General features: G+C 39.5%; 1 protein-coding gene across 4 annotated transcripts in view; it reads right to left on the bottom strand.

The window, feature by feature from the left end:
- LOC129244024 (leucine-rich repeat serine/threonine-protein kinase 1) overlaps nucleotides 1–18665 on the bottom strand; it is a 32467-nt gene that overhangs the window by 5128 nt on the left and 8674 nt on the right. For all 4 annotated transcript variants that reach the window (XM_054881634.1, XM_054881624.1, XM_054881614.1 and 1 more), the window contains exons 5-16: nucleotides 18352–18620; nucleotides 18037–18297; nucleotides 17713–17871; nucleotides 16300–16588; nucleotides 15914–16221; nucleotides 15396–15843; nucleotides 14827–15341; nucleotides 14648–14765; nucleotides 14355–14536; nucleotides 2689–3174; nucleotides 2488–2611; nucleotides 2167–2412 (exon numbers count right to left, since the gene is read on the bottom strand). In XM_054881634.1, coding sequence (XP_054737609.1) covers nucleotides 2167–2412; nucleotides 2488–2611; nucleotides 2689–3174; nucleotides 14355–14536; nucleotides 14648–14765; nucleotides 14827–15341; nucleotides 15396–15843; nucleotides 15914–16221; nucleotides 16300–16588; nucleotides 17713–17871; nucleotides 18037–18297; nucleotides 18352–18620 — 3405 coding nt within the window. The remainder of the gene's footprint in view (nucleotides 1–2166; nucleotides 2413–2487; nucleotides 2612–2688; nucleotides 3175–14354; nucleotides 14537–14647; nucleotides 14766–14826; nucleotides 15342–15395; nucleotides 15844–15913; nucleotides 16222–16299; nucleotides 16589–17712; nucleotides 17872–18036; nucleotides 18298–18351; nucleotides 18621–18665) is intronic.

The following is an 18665-nucleotide window of genomic DNA, read 5'->3' as shown; positions in this document are numbered from 1 at the left end:
GGTCTCGAGATAGAGACCAAAACGTGGACCCTAGAATGTGTTTGTACAATATGGATACCAAATTGAAGCTGTTGGTGAATGCTTTAGTACAGAGTATTTTTCATGCCGCTCCGTGACTGGGGTCTCGAGATATAGGTCAAAACGTGGACGCGGGTAACCTTTGGTTGTGTATGTACAATATGGGTATCAAATGAAAGCTGTTGATTAGTGCTTTAATACGGGGTAATTTTAATACCTATTGATGACTAGGGTCTGGAAATATATGCCAAAACGTGGACCCGCCGTGTCTTTGCACCGAATTAAACCAAACTTACACACATTGTTAAGGAGGTATTGAAGATGGTTTCCGTATAGTTTGGATACCTATTGGTAGATAGGATCTCGAGATATAGGTCAAAACGTGGACCCGGGTAACCTTCGGATGTCTATGTACAATATGGGTATCAAATGGAAGCTGTTGGTGAATGCCTTAGTTCAGAGTATTTCCATCCGCTCTGTGACTAGGGTCTCGAGATAGAGACCAAAACGTGGACCCTAGAATGTGTTTGTACAATATGGATATCAAATGAAAGCTGTTGATAAGTGCTTTAATACGGGATAATTTTCATACCTATTGATGACTAGGGTCTCGAAATATATGCCAAAACGTGGACCCGCCGTGTCTTTGAACCGAATTAAACCAAACTTACACACATTGTTAAGTAGGTATTGAAGATTATTTCCGTATAGTTTGAATACCTATTGGTAGATAGGGTCTCGAGATATAGGTCAAAACGTGGACCCGGGTAACCTTCGGACGTGTATGTACAATATGGGTATCAAATGAAAGCTGTTGGTGAATGCTTTATTACAGAGTATTTTTCATGCCGCTCCAGGGGGTCTCGAGATATAGGTCAAAACGTGGACCCGGCTAACCTTTGGTTGTGTATGTACAATATGAAAAATGAAAGCTGTTGATAAGTGCTTTAATACAGGGTAATTTTCATATCTATTGATGACTAGGGTCTCGAAATATATGCCAAAACGTGGACCCGCCGTGTCTTTGCACCGAATTAAACCAAACTTACGCACATTGTTAAGTATTGAAAATGGGTTTCGTAAAGTTTGGTTGTAATTCGGAGCACTGGCAACGGGTACAGCGTTCTTTTGAACCAGCCATAATGTCGCTTACTTTTTTAACGCTTGGGGCGGAACTGAACTGTCAAATTGACAGTGTGAGTTACAATGTGTCAATATTTCTTTCTGATTTGGATGCCATAAGGAAAAAACGTAAGTGCAACATGTAAAAATTGTTTGTGAATTTTTTTGGAGTGGATTTTGGAACAGTGAATAATTTCATACGAAATTTGAATGGATAATGGATAATGGTTAAAAAAGCTCCAATGTTTAATAAAACATATAAATTGAAACGAAAAATGCATGGATGATCAGGAAAAAAGACGATTGTTTATTCATATGCGTTGATTTGAAATTTAAAAACAATCTCCTTTTTTCCTGTTTTTCAATTTATATTTTATATTTACTCAAAAACAAATAGAAAAACAAAAAATATTGTTTATGCCAAAGAGCTTGAATAAAGAATAAAGAAATAAATAATATGAAAATCATATATTTTCTGTTCTAAACCATATCTATTCTATTTTAGTGTGCCCAGCGAAGGGGCCGGGTTTGCTAGTATTATTATATTATTATTATATCGAGTTGTTCAATAGGTGCGCTTCAACTTTTTTCCGATAGGGAGGGCGAACGACGCAATATTTTTTATTTTTCGCTTCTCATTTGTAAACTTCATTAGTATACATTTCATCATGGAACGCTACACACTTGAGCAACGATTGCAAATCGTGCAAATTTTTAATGAAAATAATCATTCTGTTGCTGCTACTTTAAGAGCATTACTGCCATTTTACGGTCCATTTAACAAGCCGTCCCGTTTTGGGGTTATGTGAAGTCATTGGTCTACAGTAACAAGCCGGCGACGATTTGTGAGCTCAGAGCCAATATTGAAACCGAAATTGCTGGAATTAAAAATTAGTTAAAAAAGTCAAACCGTTTGTGTTTTATTCAAAAAAGTTCAAAAGTTGAAGCGCTCTTACTGAAAAACCCATTATATCTATACATTATTATATACATATTTGACCCCCCTTAAACTCTAACATAGCTTACATCATTAGCGGCACAATAAGTTGATTTGAGAGCTTCGGTGATCTGTTCATCGGCCAATAATCTTGTTAATATGCGAGACCAAAATCCAGACGGAAAATAAGTCATTAAGAGAATACGTCGTAGTCCTACATCGAGGCCGAATGTATCTTGTGAAGCATCCATCAGCGGCTTAAACGTAAAATTATTCAAGTTGTTATCACTCGAACAACTTAAGTTGAAATTACGTGCGCGTGAGCGTTGAAAAACCTGTAGGTTTTTAAAAATAATTGAAGTGTTGCTTACTTTTATACACGCATGTATTTATTATGTGATAGTATGCACCTTAACAGTGGTACCCGCATTAGGCGTAGTACCTTCCCGAAGAGGTAACAGAGATGGTATTAGCAATGTCCGTGAATCCCAAGTTAATGCCACTTCAAATTTATTCAACAGACTCAATATATAGCTGAGGTAAAGCAAAAGAAATTCCAGATGAATATAGTCCGATTCTATTTTACTTTACTTTTTCAAAGTTCCACTCACCTTCGATTACTATTATTCTGCGAATGAATGTTACGAAACAACAATCCGAGATCATCCAATTTCATAATGCCAGTACGGGCAAATGGATTGATCTCACGTACCGTCACCACATGCGCGAGCATATCGCACAACCATTGTGGATCCAAAAAGTAGTAATCACGCAGTGTTGCGTCGTCGTAATGCAGAATTACACCGTTATCATGCAGAAACATTGTCGCTTGATTGAGTTCTGCCGTGTCCCGAAAGCTCTTGTAGTTATGTAAACGCATTTCTTCGGCAACAAGCTTCCGATATTCTTCCGCATCAAGGACAGGATCAACACTAGCGCTGCGTAAATTGCAAGAAATTACGTTGACAATATCTTCCAGAGCTATATAACTGGCGGGTATCTTTTGTAGTAGAAGTGGTTCTTTGGACCCAGGCGATCGCAACATAAAGGCAGTGTCGTAAATAATATTGGCCAACAAACGAATGTTGTGCAGAGTGCTATTAATAGAATAATCAGTGTAATGACGAAATTTTTAAAATTTTTAATAATAAGCCTTTTACAAAGGATTTAGAAATATCAGTAAGTATGTATTTACATACCTATATGAGTATATGTCTTTCATTTGAACGGAATAAAAAAAGGTTAGGGAATCACGAGTAAAATACATCCATGCTTCGTGGTTCTTCGCTTTGTTGTTCAGCGCGTAAACAAATTAAGAACATGACGAATTTTTTTGAACAAAAATTTCGGCCCTGACGCTATCTAGCGGTTCAAACTAAACTCCACATCCATTCAGAGTATGACCATAATAGCGTCCTCAAATTTCATTGCAAAAATTTCACATACAAAATTTATGGAAAACACAGTTTTTCTGGAATTCCCTATTATTCGGGTATATTTTTTTTAATTTCATAAATATTTCCGAAATATTTTTCCTTGGTCCGAGGTAAACACAATAAAAAAAACCGTTTAAATCGGACGATCAGTTTTTGAGCGATGCGTGGTCTTACGCCCACAGCTTTGTTTTAAATACTATCGGCAAATACCCGGCGTAGGTGAAATGGTTGAAGTGCCCGGCGTACTCTTCAAAAATTATAATGTATTTATTTTTGTGTATTGTGTACTGAAACACTTAAACAAAACTTGGGTTCAACTCAGAAAAAAAAAACATTTACTACACACAGAGAACCAAAAAAACATTTTGGTGTAGTGTTTTATCTTTGACTTGTATTGTCTCTAAAATCATTCAAGTTTTTAGATTGCAACCAAAAGTATATACACATATATTTTATATATTTTTAATAAGTTAGTGCAATTTGTAACAATAAATAATTTTTATGGCTAAATCCTTATAAAAATTTATTTAACTCCTGTTTTGAAAGCCAAAAATAATTTGCACACTTGCACTGTCAACACTTTAAATCCATTTATTTAGTAAGCATCGTTATTTCTAAAGAAGAAAATAAAAGAACTTCCGAAATAAGCGAAATTGGTAAAAAAATTGTGGGATTGATCCAAGTTTAATTTGAAAGTTTTTTAACCCCGGATTCTCTTGACCGGCCAATCGATAATAGTGTAAACTTTTTTTTCTTGATATTCCATTTTACAAATAATATTCTTATTCGTGGAAAACATCAAGACGCACACTACAAATAGCAGGAGGAACTCGGCCATAAATCCAATAAAGTGTATAACCGCCAATTATATAGGTTACATACGAGGTGTGTTAAAAAAATAAAGTGTTTTCGAAAACACAGAAAACATAATTCGTACGATTTTCACAGTGGCTGAGTTCTACGTTACAGATCACGTTAAATCAAAGGCATTTCAAGCAACCTTATAGCTCACTCAAAACCAGTTCACAAATATCTGCAAATTGTGAGATTCCTTTATTTTTTGGCTTGCAAACTTACAAATAAATCTTCAATTACAGTACTAGAATTAAAAACATACTTTCCTCAAAAGACTAGTGGATTTTCATTTTAAGCCTTATATGATCCAGATATTTGTATTTAACTAACCAGGAAGAAGGTGTAATAACTTTTCATGTGATTTTGGTCGAGGACACCGTGATACGTAAACATATAGGCAATAGGAAGCTAGGGTTAGGTTAAGTAATAAAATTGTAATAAGGCCAGTCAGTAAGTTGAACTGAAGTTAGCCGCAACGAAAGAGCGGACTAGATAAATAATACAAAGATAAAACTTGAGTTTTTGTAATTTATAGCAAACATTATTGATTTGAGTATTCGTGCAAATAGTTTTGAACTAATACAATTCTAATTGCAACTTAAATGGAACATAATGAAGACCGCGTGTCGATAAAGGGTCAAAGCATTCATATAATTAAAAATTCATTTCATTACCAATAAAGACAAGATCTAAAATTCGTGAGGATTCTTAGAAACTATTAACATTTTTCGGACACAATGCAAAGCTTTCATCCATCGCTTCATGCAGTACATTAGCGCTGAAACCGGAATGATGTTATACATATATAACTTGTATATAATTTTGAATACAAAAATACGTTGTCGGAGAAATCTTCATTCAACTATGTGTGAGCCCAAATTAATTTTTTAATATTGATAATCTGCGCATCATTCCTGATGAGTTTATAGCAGACCAAAGTTTGCGCTTGCTTCAAAATATAAGCAACTATTACTAAATACCGTTTTTCAATCAGGGGTATGAGAGATAGATGGCATAGCTTTATTAGCAGTGGTTTGGTCAGCAGCAACAACACTAACGAGCGACGGTTATGCTACCGTCATGATGATATACCAGAAAAACTAGTTGAATATTTTTAAGTATTCCCATTATCTTGATGATGAAAACGTAAAATGTAAAACGTGCAACAAAACTCCAAAAACAGGCCGACTGGAAACACTACTATACATAATTTGTCGGTTATATTTTCCATGCAGCGCAAAGGCACATAAGAAATACATCTAACAAAACATTACCACCGCTGCCTAAATAACAGCTATGGAAGCATTCGCAGAGCAACAGAAGCGAAAGCAGTAGCGGTAACGGTACACACATGAAACATTTCTCAGTTCTCCGACCGACTATCAGTTCTTTGCTTCTACTCCGACCACAGAAAACAATTAAATTTTTTCTTTTGCTATTGCTCTTTGCTAAAAGCAATAACGAAAAGTAGCTAGAAGTCGGAGCAAAGCAGTTACTACCGCTTTTTGCGCTACTAACTCATCTGTTCAAGTAAAGAGAAGTAGCGACAGCAAAGCAATACTTTCGTGAATATTGCTACTACAAAATAGTTAATGCAAACACTGTTTAAAGGGTGAAGATTACGAAAAAACCAAGTAAAGAGGCCCAAATTTGGTAGAGGCCGAACTTTAGACCCCCGCGCAGATTTTATTAAAAGTTTATTTGATTTTTTAGTTAATTTTTGGAATCAAACAAACTCATATATAGCTTGAGGAGAATATAAGACGAATGAAACACATAAAAAGTGGGATTGCTTTTGATCCGACATAAATATTATATAGAAAAACTTTATTAAGTCGTTATTGAGATACCTGCATTTACTCAAAACTGGCCGTCGTATTTCTTTACTTCCATCATTTGTACGAAATTGAGCTATTTTACATAATTTATAACGACCATAACCGACCATAACGAGGTAAGAATAGCGATAACGCGTCTAAAGAACAACAAAGCCGCAGGCGCCGACGGACTGCCGCGCTTCAAACATGGCGGCGGGGAGCTGGTAAGGCGCATGCATCCGCTTCTATGCAAAATATGGTCGGATGAAAGCATGCCTGCCGATTGGAATTTAAGTCTTCTTAATATCGTCTATAAGGTTCTAGCGAGCGTATTGTGTGAAAGGCTGAAGCCCACCGCCAACCAACTGATTGGACCTTATCAGTGTGGCTTTAGACCTGGAAAGTCTACCATCGACCAAATATTCACAATACGCCAAATCTTGGAAAATATCCATGAAAGGAGAATCGACACACACCATCTTTTCGTCGAATTTAAAGCTGCATTCGACAGTACGAAAAGGAGTTTCCTGTATGCCACCATGTCTGAACTTGGTATCCCCGCAAAACTAATACGGCTATGCGAGATGACGTTGCTCAACACCAGCAGCGCCGTCAGAATTGGGAAGGACCTCTCCGAACCGTTTGATACCAAACGAGGTTTCAGAGAGGGTAACTCGCTGTCGTGTGACTTCTTTAACCTGATGTTGGAGAGGATCGTACGAGCAGCAGAACTTAATCGACATCGTCGGCCTTAACAACCGCGCTGTTAGTTCTGCCTTCTCCAAACTGGATAAAGAGGCAAAGCGAATGGGTCTGCTGGTGAACGAGGACAAAACGAAGTACCTCCTGTCATCAAACAAACAGTCGGCGCAGTCGCGTGTCGGCACCCATAAGCATAATTACAGTAACATACATTCTATTGCTATTTATTACATATTTACTAAATCTAACTGTAATATCAGGCCACTCTGACTAGCTATAAATATGTGTCACTTGGTGTAAATCGGGGTAGTCGTAAGAAATAAGAGAGAAATACAAAAAGTTTTAAAGCGTACGGACGCTGTTGGAAATTTGTGTTTGAATTTGAAACAATACGACTGCCGCGCTTGAAAAATACGCGCAACAATTCTTTAAAACTTTTTTTGGTGATTCTTTAAAACTTTTTTGCCGTAATTTTTTAAAATTCTTTTGCCGTAAAATTAAATTTGATTTAACTAATAATTAATAATTAATTTTAATATTTGCTAAATGGTCAATATGGACAAAGAAACAACGGGGCAAAGTTGTCGAAAATGTGACGCAGCGGACAACGAGAGTATGGTCCAGTGTGACACCTGCGACGCCTGGTACCACTTCAACTGCGTTGGAGTACATAGCAATGTGGCTGACGAAAGCTGGAGCTGTGAAAGCTGCCAGAATCATGCATCAACCACGAACGCACATCCAACCGCATCGTCATCGCCAACTACCAAGCAAGGTAACCGGCACGTGAATTTTCTCCCAACGTTTCCAACAATTGCGAAGATATCTAACTCAACAGTCAATCCGCTTCTAAAACCTGCGACTAATATAGCAAATTCTACAGTTACTACCGCTACTCCAGTATCCACGAACTTTTCGACCTGAGCTTCTTCGAACTGGAATTTCGAACCCAGTACATCAGTTCAGGGATCGCAACTGCCAAATAAATCAAGTGAGTATAACCCAGGGCTACAACAATTCACAACGGGCAGCATCGCCACCTCTGCAAATGAGATCTCGTACAGTCAACCAAAAGTATTCTCGTCGGTGCAGCAAGTAGGTATACGAAATGGCCAAGGTATGCAGATGCCATTCAACTCCGAAATATATCGAAACCTTCAGCTTGAAAAGTTGGAAGAGCAAATGAAATTACAACAACAATATTTGGACAACAAATATAAGATTCTTTCGCAGTATAACGACCTGCCCTCATCCAGCACTTCGATGGCCTCTTTTAGCAATGGGCCTACACCTGGGCAATTAGCAGCAAGGCAGGCTATACCTAAGCAGCTCCCAACCTTTAATGGCAACCCTGAAGAATGGCCGCTGTTTATTAGCAGTTTCGATAACAGCACTACGGTCGCGGGGTACACCGATGTGAAGAATTTAATTAGATTACAAGCGAGCCTTAAAGGCAAAGCACGGGAGATGGTAAAATGTAAATTGTTTTTGCCGTCCATGGTCCCTGAGATCATAAAAACTCTTAGAATGTGCTTTGGCAGACCTGAACACATCCTTGAGCGCGCAATGAATAAAGCTCGTGCTATGCCTGCACTGAAGGATAAATTGGAGGGCCTTATTGAATTTGCACTCTGCGTCAGGAATATTTGTGCTACGATGGAGGGATGCCAAATGTACATGCACCTGCATAACCCACTGCTCGTCAAGGAGTTGGTTGACAAGCTCCCCAACAACCAAAAGCTGAACTGGGCGGTTCACCCGAAAGATGAAAAGACTCCGGTGGTGAAACAATTCAGCGACTGGTTGTACAATCTAGCCGAAGCAGCCAGTACTGTCGTCTCTTTAGCACCTGCTAAAAGTAGTGCTACGGTTAACACGCATACTATCGACATGAACACTCAGCATCCATCACCAGCTCGCAACATACCAAGGAGCAAGCAGTGTATAATTTGCAAGAGCAACGATCAGAAGGTAATGCAATGCGACACTTTTAAAAAATTTACACTTCAGCGAAAATGGGAGGAAGTTAAGGCGAACAACCTCTGTCGCCAATGTTTGAATCCGCATAGACGGAAATGTTTTATGAATAAAGTATGTGGTGTAGATGGTTGCACTATAAAACATAATCCGTTACTACATAAAACAATCACGGTAATGAGCCAACAAAAACCCATCGCCGTAAGTACAAATACAAACGAATTTTTAGATGCGCAGATAAATACGCACAGTAGCAGCCACGAAGAAATGCAGCCACTCTTCAGAATCGTTCCGATTCGCATTTATTCTAAAAATAAAGTACTGAATATATTTGCATTTTTAGATGAAGGCTCTTCTGTGACGCTAATGGAAAAGAGAATATTTGATGAATTAGGCTTGAAAGGTGAACGAGACCCTCTGTGTTTGCGGTGGACAGGTAACACGACGCGTGTTGAAGAAAATTCTGTGCGGGCGGCCATCGAAATTTCGAGTGTGACAAATTGGCAGAAATATACTCTCAAGAATATTCATACTGTTGACGATCTCAATCTTCCGGCACAGTCAATCAATGCATCTGCGATGGAGCGGCTATATCCATATCTAGCGGGACTGCCAATTGCATCATATAACAACGTAAAACCATCATTGCTTATCGGTGCGGACAACTGGAGGTTGGCAATTCCACTCAAAATTAGAGAGGGAACCTGGTTCCAGCCCATAGCGTCAAAAACCCGTTTAGGATGGGCGTTGCAGGGGTGCAATTTAAGACAGACTGCCGAATATCGACTAAATATACATACATGCGATTGTCAAAAAAGATATAATGAGCTGCACGAGACTGTAAAAGAATTCTTCACGTTAGAGTCATCCAAACCTACTCAGCTACTGTCGGAAGAAGATGCCAAAGCTGTGAGTATTGCGAATAACACTTGTAAAAAGGGCGATAACTTTTACGAAATTGGGCTACCGTGGCGTACCTCAAGTGTATTGCTACCCAATAACTATGTATATGCTTTACAACGGCTGATGTGTTTGCAGAGGAAGTTTGTTAAGGATCCTATGCTAAAATCCAATATTCAAATTCAAATCAATAATCTACTTTCCAAGGGGTACGCGAAAAAACTCTCCCCGATTGAGGCTGCTATTTCTAACGGTAAAACATGGTATTTGCCTATTTTCATTGTAAGCAATCCAAATAAGCCTGGAAAGCTTCGGATGGTGTGGGATGCTGCTGCAAAGGTGAACGGGGTGTCACTCAACGACTTCCTACTGAGTGGCCCAGACTTGCTTAACCCACTCGTTAGTATTTTATTAGCTTTTAGAGTAGGCAGAGTGGCTATATGCGGTGATATAGCGGAGATGTTTCACCGTATCAATATACGGGACAGCGACATGCATGCTCAGCGATTTTTGTGGTGCGATGACGGTGATGATCCTCAGCAACCAAGTATTTATGTCATGCGAGCGTTGACCTTCGGATTGAATTGCGCTCCGTTTATTGCCCACTACATACGTGACAAAAACGCTGACCATTTTGAAAATGAACTTCCTCGAGCCGTAGAAGCTGTAAAGAAGAACCATTACGTGGATGACTTTATTGACTGTGGAGATGATGAACAATCTGCGTTAGAATTGGCTCAACAAGTAAAAAAAATTCAAATTCATGGCGCCGCTGGCTTCAATATACGTGGCTGGTCTTCAAATTCCAAATTTGTCGTGGAGCAGCTCGAAGAAGATCCTATGTCAGTTCAATCCGTCAAAGAATGGGGTTCAACCGCGAAAGTCCTCGGTATGTTTTGGGACCCTTTAAGCGATAATTTTAAATATATTTGTAGATTTGCGAGACTTCGTCGCGATGTTATTAACGAATCGATCATACCAACGAAAAGAGAAACACTCCAAGTTTTAATGTCGATCTTCGACCCTCTTGGATTTGTTTGCTGCTACACCGTAGGGTTAAAGATCTTGCTGCAAGATGTATGGCGATCTGGTCTCGCCTGGGACGACCCGCTCCAAGACAATCTTTTCGACAAATGGAACCAGTGGAAGTCCATTATGCCATTAATAACAGCTGCCGAAATACCTCGATGTTATTCACTATTGCTGAAAGATGCTGAAGATGTTCAACTTCACACCTTTGTTGATGCCGGGGAAAGCGCGTATGCAGCCGTTTGCTACTTACGTGTATCAAAGGGAAACGACGTCACGGTTAGTCTAGTGGCTGGCAAATCCAAAGTCGCACCGCTAAAGCCATTATCGATACCCAGACTAGAGTTGCAGGCGGCGGTAATTGGTGTGAGGCTGGCGAACATGGTAAGCAATACGCAACGTATTAACATAATGTCGAAATATTGGTGGACAGACTCAAAGACGGTGCTAAGATGGATGCGAATGGACCCTAAAAACTTCCACCAATTCGTGATGCATAGAATAGGCAAAATTCTAGAGGCATCAAACGTAAGCCAGTGGCGGTGGGTTCCCTCGAGAAATAATCCCGCTGATTTAGCTACAAAAACAACTACACGTCAGTGCTACCAATTGTGGTTTACCGGCCCAAATTTTTTAAGGTCGAGCGCAGAAGTTTGACCGCAGTGCGAAGAGTTAAGCTTAGAGGAGTGCGACGATTCGGAAATTAAACATTATGATCTACATATGAAAAAGGAACACATGAACAACCTGATGCTGAACGTGGAGCACTTTTCCAGCTGGAAACGTTTGTATCGAGCTGTGGCTACATTTTTATTTTACGTCGACCGATTACGCTCAGTTGTGCTAGCAAGGCAACGGAAAACATCCATCGACTTTGACATGATTCAGAAAGCTCAATGTCTTCTTATAAGGTATGCTCAGTCCATTGAATATTGTGAAGAGATCAGGTGCCTCAAACGCGGTAAGAATATTGACAACTCTAGCAAACTCTTTACTTTAAACGTTTACTTAGACACAGATGGCATAATAAGATGCAAAAGTCGAGTTGAACACTTAAACAACCATGAAGATATTATAGTGATGCCTAATTCTCATCATGTCACCTTTTTAATAGTGCGTTGGACTCACGAAAATTTCCATCACCTGATGCATGAGTCTGTAATCAATCAAATTCGTGGTACATACTTTATAAATCGACTGAGGGTGTTGTATAAAAGAGTGCGCGCAGAGTGTCAAAAATGTAAAAACCATAGCTCCATTCCTCAGCCGTCACAAATGGCAGTGCTGCCGGCTGCAAGGATTGCCGCTTTCGAGAGGCCCTTCACGTATGTAGGTATCGACTATTTTGGCCCATTGCTTGTCATCGTGGGAAGAAGGCGAGAAAAGAAATGGGGCGTTCTATTTACATGTCTAACGCTTCGCGCTATACACATCGAAGTTGCCCACAGCTTAAATACCAGTTCCTGTATCATGGCGATACGCAACTTTATATCACGACGCGGCTATCCCAGGGAGATATTCTCGGACAACGGCACCAATTTCAAGGCATCTGAAAAAATAATTAGCGAGAGTCTGAAAAATATCGATTTGAATGGTATCGCCTCATCTCTCGACCGAGTAAAATGGAGATTTAATCCACCAAGCGCCCCCCATATGGGTGGTGCATGGGAAAGGCTTGTGAGATCAGTGAAGACTGTGCTTTATGAAATACTACCTTCAACAAGCCCGCCCGCTTACATTTGTTTCTTTGGAAAATGGTGACGACGAGGCTCTTACTCCCAACCACTTGCTGATTGGGTCATCGGATGGCTACAAGCCAGTATGTAGCGACACCGTCAATCTGCGTCAACGTTGGCAATTGGTCATCTCTAGACGTACCAAGTGGTTCACAAAACAACGCCCAGTACGTATTGGCGATGTCGTGGTAATTGCAGACCAAGACCTGCCGAGGAACTGCTGGCCGAAAGGCAGAATTGTAGATGTGGTAAAAGCGAAGGATGGCCAAGTTCGGAGCGCTATGGTAGAAACCAAATCAGGCATTCTTCATCGACCGATTGCAAAAGTAGCGGTGTTAGATGTCGGTACCTAGTAAAGGAAACATGTGTTGTCAGACGTGTTTACGGGCAAGGGAGTGTTACCGACGAAAAGCACGGCCGAGCAGTAAATATCATTCTCTTATTTTTGTATGTTGCCATTATTCTCATATTCGCATTCTTTCTCACTTGCACTTTATTTCTGTTATGTTATGAGCATCTCTCATTATTTGCATATATACATACAGTAAGCATAATTACAGTAACATACATTTTATTGCTATTTATTACATATTTACTAAATCTAACTGTAATATCAGGCCACTCTGACTAGCTATAAATATGTGTCACTTGGTGTAAATCGGGGTAGTCGTAAGAAATAAGAGAGAAATACAAAAAGTTTTAAAGCGTACGGACGCTGTTGGAAATTTGTGTTTGAATTTGAAACAATACGACTGCCGCGCTTGAAAAATACGCGCAACAAAGGACTTCGTATACTTAGGAACTAGCATTAACACCGATAATAATGTCAGCCGTCAAATCCAACGTAGAATCTCTCTTGCCAACAAGTGCTACTTAGGACTAAGTAGGCAATTAAGTAGTAAAGTCCTCTCTCGACGAACAAAACTAACACTCTACAAGACTCTCATCATGCCCGTCCTAACGTATGGCGCAGAAGCGTGGACGATGACAACATCCAATGAAGTGACGCTTGGAGTGTTTGAGAGAAAGATTCTGCGTAAGATTTTTGGAGCTTTGCACGTTGGCAACGGCGAATATCGCAGGCGATGGAACGGTGAGCTGTATGAGCTTTACGACAACATAGACATAGCATAGCGAATAAAGATCCAGCGGCTACGCTGGCTGGGTCATGTTGTCCGAATGGATACAAACGCTCCGGCTCTGAAAGTATTCGATGCGGTACCAGCTGGTGGCAGTAGAGGAAGGCCTCCTCTGCGTTGGAAAGATCAGGTGGAGAAGGACTGGTTTCACTTGATGTGCAATTGGCGCCGGTTAGCACGAGAAAGAAGCGACTGGCGCGCTTTTTTAAACTCGGCCAAAATCGCGTAAGCGGTTATCGCGCCAATTAAGAAGAAGAAGAATATGTGTATCCAGTTTCAATGATATATATTAATTCTTGCTCCAATTATTGTGCGCGCAGATGGACGAACGGACAGACATCGCTAAATCGACTCCTTTCAGCATTCTGAGCTTTTTATATAGGTTATATCTATCTCAATCTGTTACATACAACCGTTATGTAGAGAAACGGGCACAAGTGAGCGGGTATATTAATATTGAAGCAATCAATTAAAATTTTAATATTTGTGAGTTATTTAAAATATTTTAATTTATACACACGTGAACGTTTATGTTTATGCTGCTACAACAACAACAACAACAATTATGTAAAATATATATATCTAAAGATTCGATTGAATACCTTTCCCATTTTTGCTACAAATTATTTTCGCTACGTCAAATAACCCAATTTTTTAAAGAATTGTGCTTTGCATTCTTAACTTACCGGCAGCTTACTTCAATTGAATCGATTACTCGTGGCAGCCCAATTTTTTCTGCATCTGGTATAGCAATAAATTTTTCGCGTATAATTTGTTGTAATTCTTCTGCCTCCTGTGCGGAAAAAGTTTCACCAATGGCATCAAAGTGTGTACCAACAATAATGACAGGAGAATTGGGAGCGCGAGCCTGATTTTTTTTAAGTAAAAAGTATTGAAAGAAATGTTTTTTAATACAAAAATTAGGAACGGCGTTAATTGACGCTTTAGCTTTAAATAACTAAGGAATGTATGTGCCTACCTGGATGTTTCCCAGCCATTGAAGTATTTCAGCAAGTCCTTTGTGTCCATCGGTTATCTTCCAAAGCACCAAATACAAACTGCGTTTCGACAGAAAATACTGATGTGTTGCATAATACCTATGATGAAAAGGATATTTTTAAACCCGCACGTGCAAAACCACTCACTGTATCAACGCACTCTTTTTGGCCACCAAAATCCCATGTTCGAAATATTACAGGTCCATGTGATCCCGGTGATTTCTTACGTTTCTCGCATACCCAAGTGCCGATATCGACGCCAACAGTCGAAATATTTCCACCACGATTCGGCTTTGCAGTATTACGTGAATGACCCATGCGTTTAGCCCAATGATTTTCTGAGGCACGTGATTTCTGTGAGCCTCCACCCTGTCGTAGCAAATCTAAGAGAGTCGTTTTGCCTATACCTTGGACGCCTACCACCATCAATTTCATGCGCGCGTAGGTCACGGAATTTTCATAAATTGACTTCAAATAGCCAATGATATCCATTGTTTTGTACTTCTTACTTTCAATCATCGTTTTAAGTGGCTCCTGTAGCAGACAGCCGCGTGTGTTTAAATTCCACAAGCGTGAGAGAAGACCGAGATGAGGTGGGAGATCGGTAATATTCACATTGCCACTTATGTTTAGTACGCTGAGACCACTTAGCTCATGTAATGAAGTAGGAACTTCCTGTTAAGGAAAAGAAACATAAATGTTTTGATATATTTTTATAATCTAACTCACCTTTAAGCAATTATTACTTATATCCAGCATGGATAAATTCGGAAATATTAACTTTGACTTTGTCACACCCACAACACTCCAGTCTGCATCATCGGGTTCGTTGAAAAGAGTCGTTGCGTCATCAGTGGAGAGCTGTATGCGGGTCAAGAGATTATCAGCTAGTATAAGAGTGCGCAATGACTCGAGTCTTAAGTGGCGACGATGCCGACAGACACTCTTGAGCACAGTGCTACGAAATGAGGTTGCCTTTCCACTCACCACCGGCTTAGTAAAAGCAGGTGTTTCCTCAGTCGTATCGCTGGTAGAATACTCTACTAAACTATAACAGAGTAAATGTGGATCGAAGTCAGCGGTGATGCGCGGTAAACTTGGCCAACAAGAAATTTCATTGTGACTAAGATCAAGTTGTTTCAGTGTTGCGGGATAGCTCGTAACATGACCCATCGATCTACGATAATATAATAATTCTGATATGCAAACAAAAAAACTGCTCATAAAAACCGTTTCCACACTCTTACCTTAAACTATTGTACGACATATTAAGTCGAGTCAAATTGACCGCCAGACAAGGTAACGCTGCCGGAATGCTATTAAAGAGATTATTGGCGATATTTAAGCTATTTAACTTTGAGACACCCTCATCCTTCTTCGGTTTATTCCACTTCAAATCATTATCAGTTATGTCTAATGAACTACTCCATATATTACGATGTACAAGTTTATGAAAACTCAAATTACGCGACTTAGAACTGTAGCCTTCCATGCAGTCAACATTGGAAAATGGCTCTAATTCTAATTTTTCTAAACTAAGTTGGGATGTTGAGGCCTGTAAAACAATAACAATACACAAAATACACAAAAAATGTAAAATCAAAAATATAAAATATTATAGAAAACAGCTCACCTGCATGGGCGGAACTGGTAAATCCTTCAGCAAATTAAAAGCTATATTCAATTCACGAAGCTTTGGTGATTTCCACATATCAAATGGCATTTCTTGCAGCTTGTTATTCGAGATATCTAGAATAGTAAGCGACGGCAAGTGGAATATTTCGGTAGGTATCGTAATTAAACGGTTATCCTGCATGAATAGTTCCTCGAGCATAGGACACCTATATGCATATTTGCTGCTATTAGGTATTTTCGTAGGTAAAGGTAAGCTGGCTATTTTGTTCTGTGCAATATTTAGATATCTAGAAGATAAGAGCAATATTGAATGCTAATTTATAAAATGCAAATGAATGAGAGACGATACCGCTGTGAATGCTAAAATCCTTAGAATATTATATAGAATATAAAAAGAAATATTAGCAGAAAACCAACAGGAAAAAACTTCCAAATCGAGCGCACTATCAAGTCGAAGTCAGGATGTACTCTTCACAGACCAGAGAAACAAATTCCGCACTGGCGCGAACACTTCTGCGATATATTGAATTCCCAAAACGTAGCTCTAGAAAGCGATAACAACATACCAAGTAATAACAACTATATAAATAGAATTAGCACTCATCCGCCATCACTAGGCGAAATCACAACGGTCCTCAAAAACCTAAAAAGCAGTAAAACGCCTGGATATGATGGTATCCATCCAGAAGCATTAAAAGCCTATCCGGGAACCACTGCTAAGCTATTCGATGCAATCTGGCCATTCCCGGGTATCCTAAGTATTGGCTGGAAGGCATAATGGCCGCCTATCAGAGCCATTCAAGAGAACAAACGCCAGACAAGGCTCTATAATGTCGCCTATTCTTTTCTTGCTAGTCATGGACAATGTTCTGCATAAATCTCTTGATGCGAAACTCTGCGGCACCCAATGGACTTTCTCGGAGCACCTCGAAGATCTCGGTTATGCTGATGACATATGTTTACTCTCAACCAAACACTCGAATATGCAAAAATCACTTAATGACCTAGCAAGTGAAACCGCACTACATGAGTTGAAAGTAAACATCCAAAGGACAAGGAACATGAAAATTAACACCAATAAATCCTCAAATTTCGTCATTGAAGGAGAGAATATTGAACTTGACGACTCCTTTAAAGTGTTGGTGCAAAGAAAGATGTATAACATCGGTCAAGCCACCACAATCATAAAACGGTGAAAATGGGGTTGGATCGGGCATACTTTACGGAAACTTTCTTAGGAAATCCGTCCCCATGCTCCCCAAGTTCCCAGTTAAGGGATTTAGCGAAACATCAAACTCGATTCAGGTGTTTCACCTCGGCCCTATGCTCTCCTAGGGGATAGAGAAAATGATGATGATTTATAAAAAATGAATACATAATACATTAATAATACATATATATATGCTCTCACCTTAAGCTAACCAATTTGAATATTTCTATCGGAAGTGTTTTTAGATTATTATGGGAGAAATCAATACGTGTTATAGCAGTCAAAGCCACTTCATTCACCATAGGATGCCCTTGAAGTTTGGGATTTAGTTGTAGGACCCCATTAACCAACCAATTAACACTAGAAGAGAATTAATTAAAACTAAATTTCTGGTGTTTAATTAAATTTCACATAATAAAATCAAATTCACAATACAATTCTAGTGCATATATAATATGTAAACAGCTTTACTATTTGAAATATCATTGAAACTAGATTTAAATAGTAAGCAAGCACCAAACTCACCGAACAAATGGCAGCTGAACACTTGTATTGTTATGCCAATCGATTATGGTTGGCACATTGGGAAACATTGCACTATATGAGATGTTTGTCGCCGAAGGTAGGAATACATTTACCTCAACAGGAGTTGGCAGACCTTTTTTGTTGATTTTATAATCTGAATCAGGATGAACACGCTTCGCCAGCAAACGACTCAATATCGCCTCGTCCTCGGAGCTAACGGCAACATTCAACGCAGTACCATTTTCGTCGCGAGCGCCATATCTAAAACAATTTTATAAACATTCCACTATTTAATTAATGAAAATGCAATATTACCTCAAGAGCAATTCAAGCATCGCTAGTGAACGCTGCTTGCATGCCTCTGCAATAGGCACGTTACTCAGCCCATAGATTTCCTCATTGCACTTTGGATCATTATGATCCTCTACTGGTTTAGCCACGATATTCGGGTTGGCACCATGTTGTAAAAGCAATGCGGCTACATCAACAAAACCGCCACGCACTGCCGCCAATAAAGCAGTTTCACGAGCTGCGCCACAGAGCAAATTCAAATTAATGGGACACTTTTCGCAGTCATTTTCCTCCTGCAATATTGAAAGACATACACCAACATGCACGACATGCACGAC

This window comes from Anastrepha obliqua, chromosome 1 (assembly GCF_027943255.1).
Source record: "Anastrepha obliqua isolate idAnaObli1 chromosome 1, idAnaObli1_1.0, whole genome shotgun sequence".
Taxonomy (NCBI): Eukaryota; Metazoa; Arthropoda; class Insecta; order Diptera; family Tephritidae; genus Anastrepha; species Anastrepha obliqua.
This window is presented reverse-complemented; position numbering and strand designations above follow the sequence as displayed.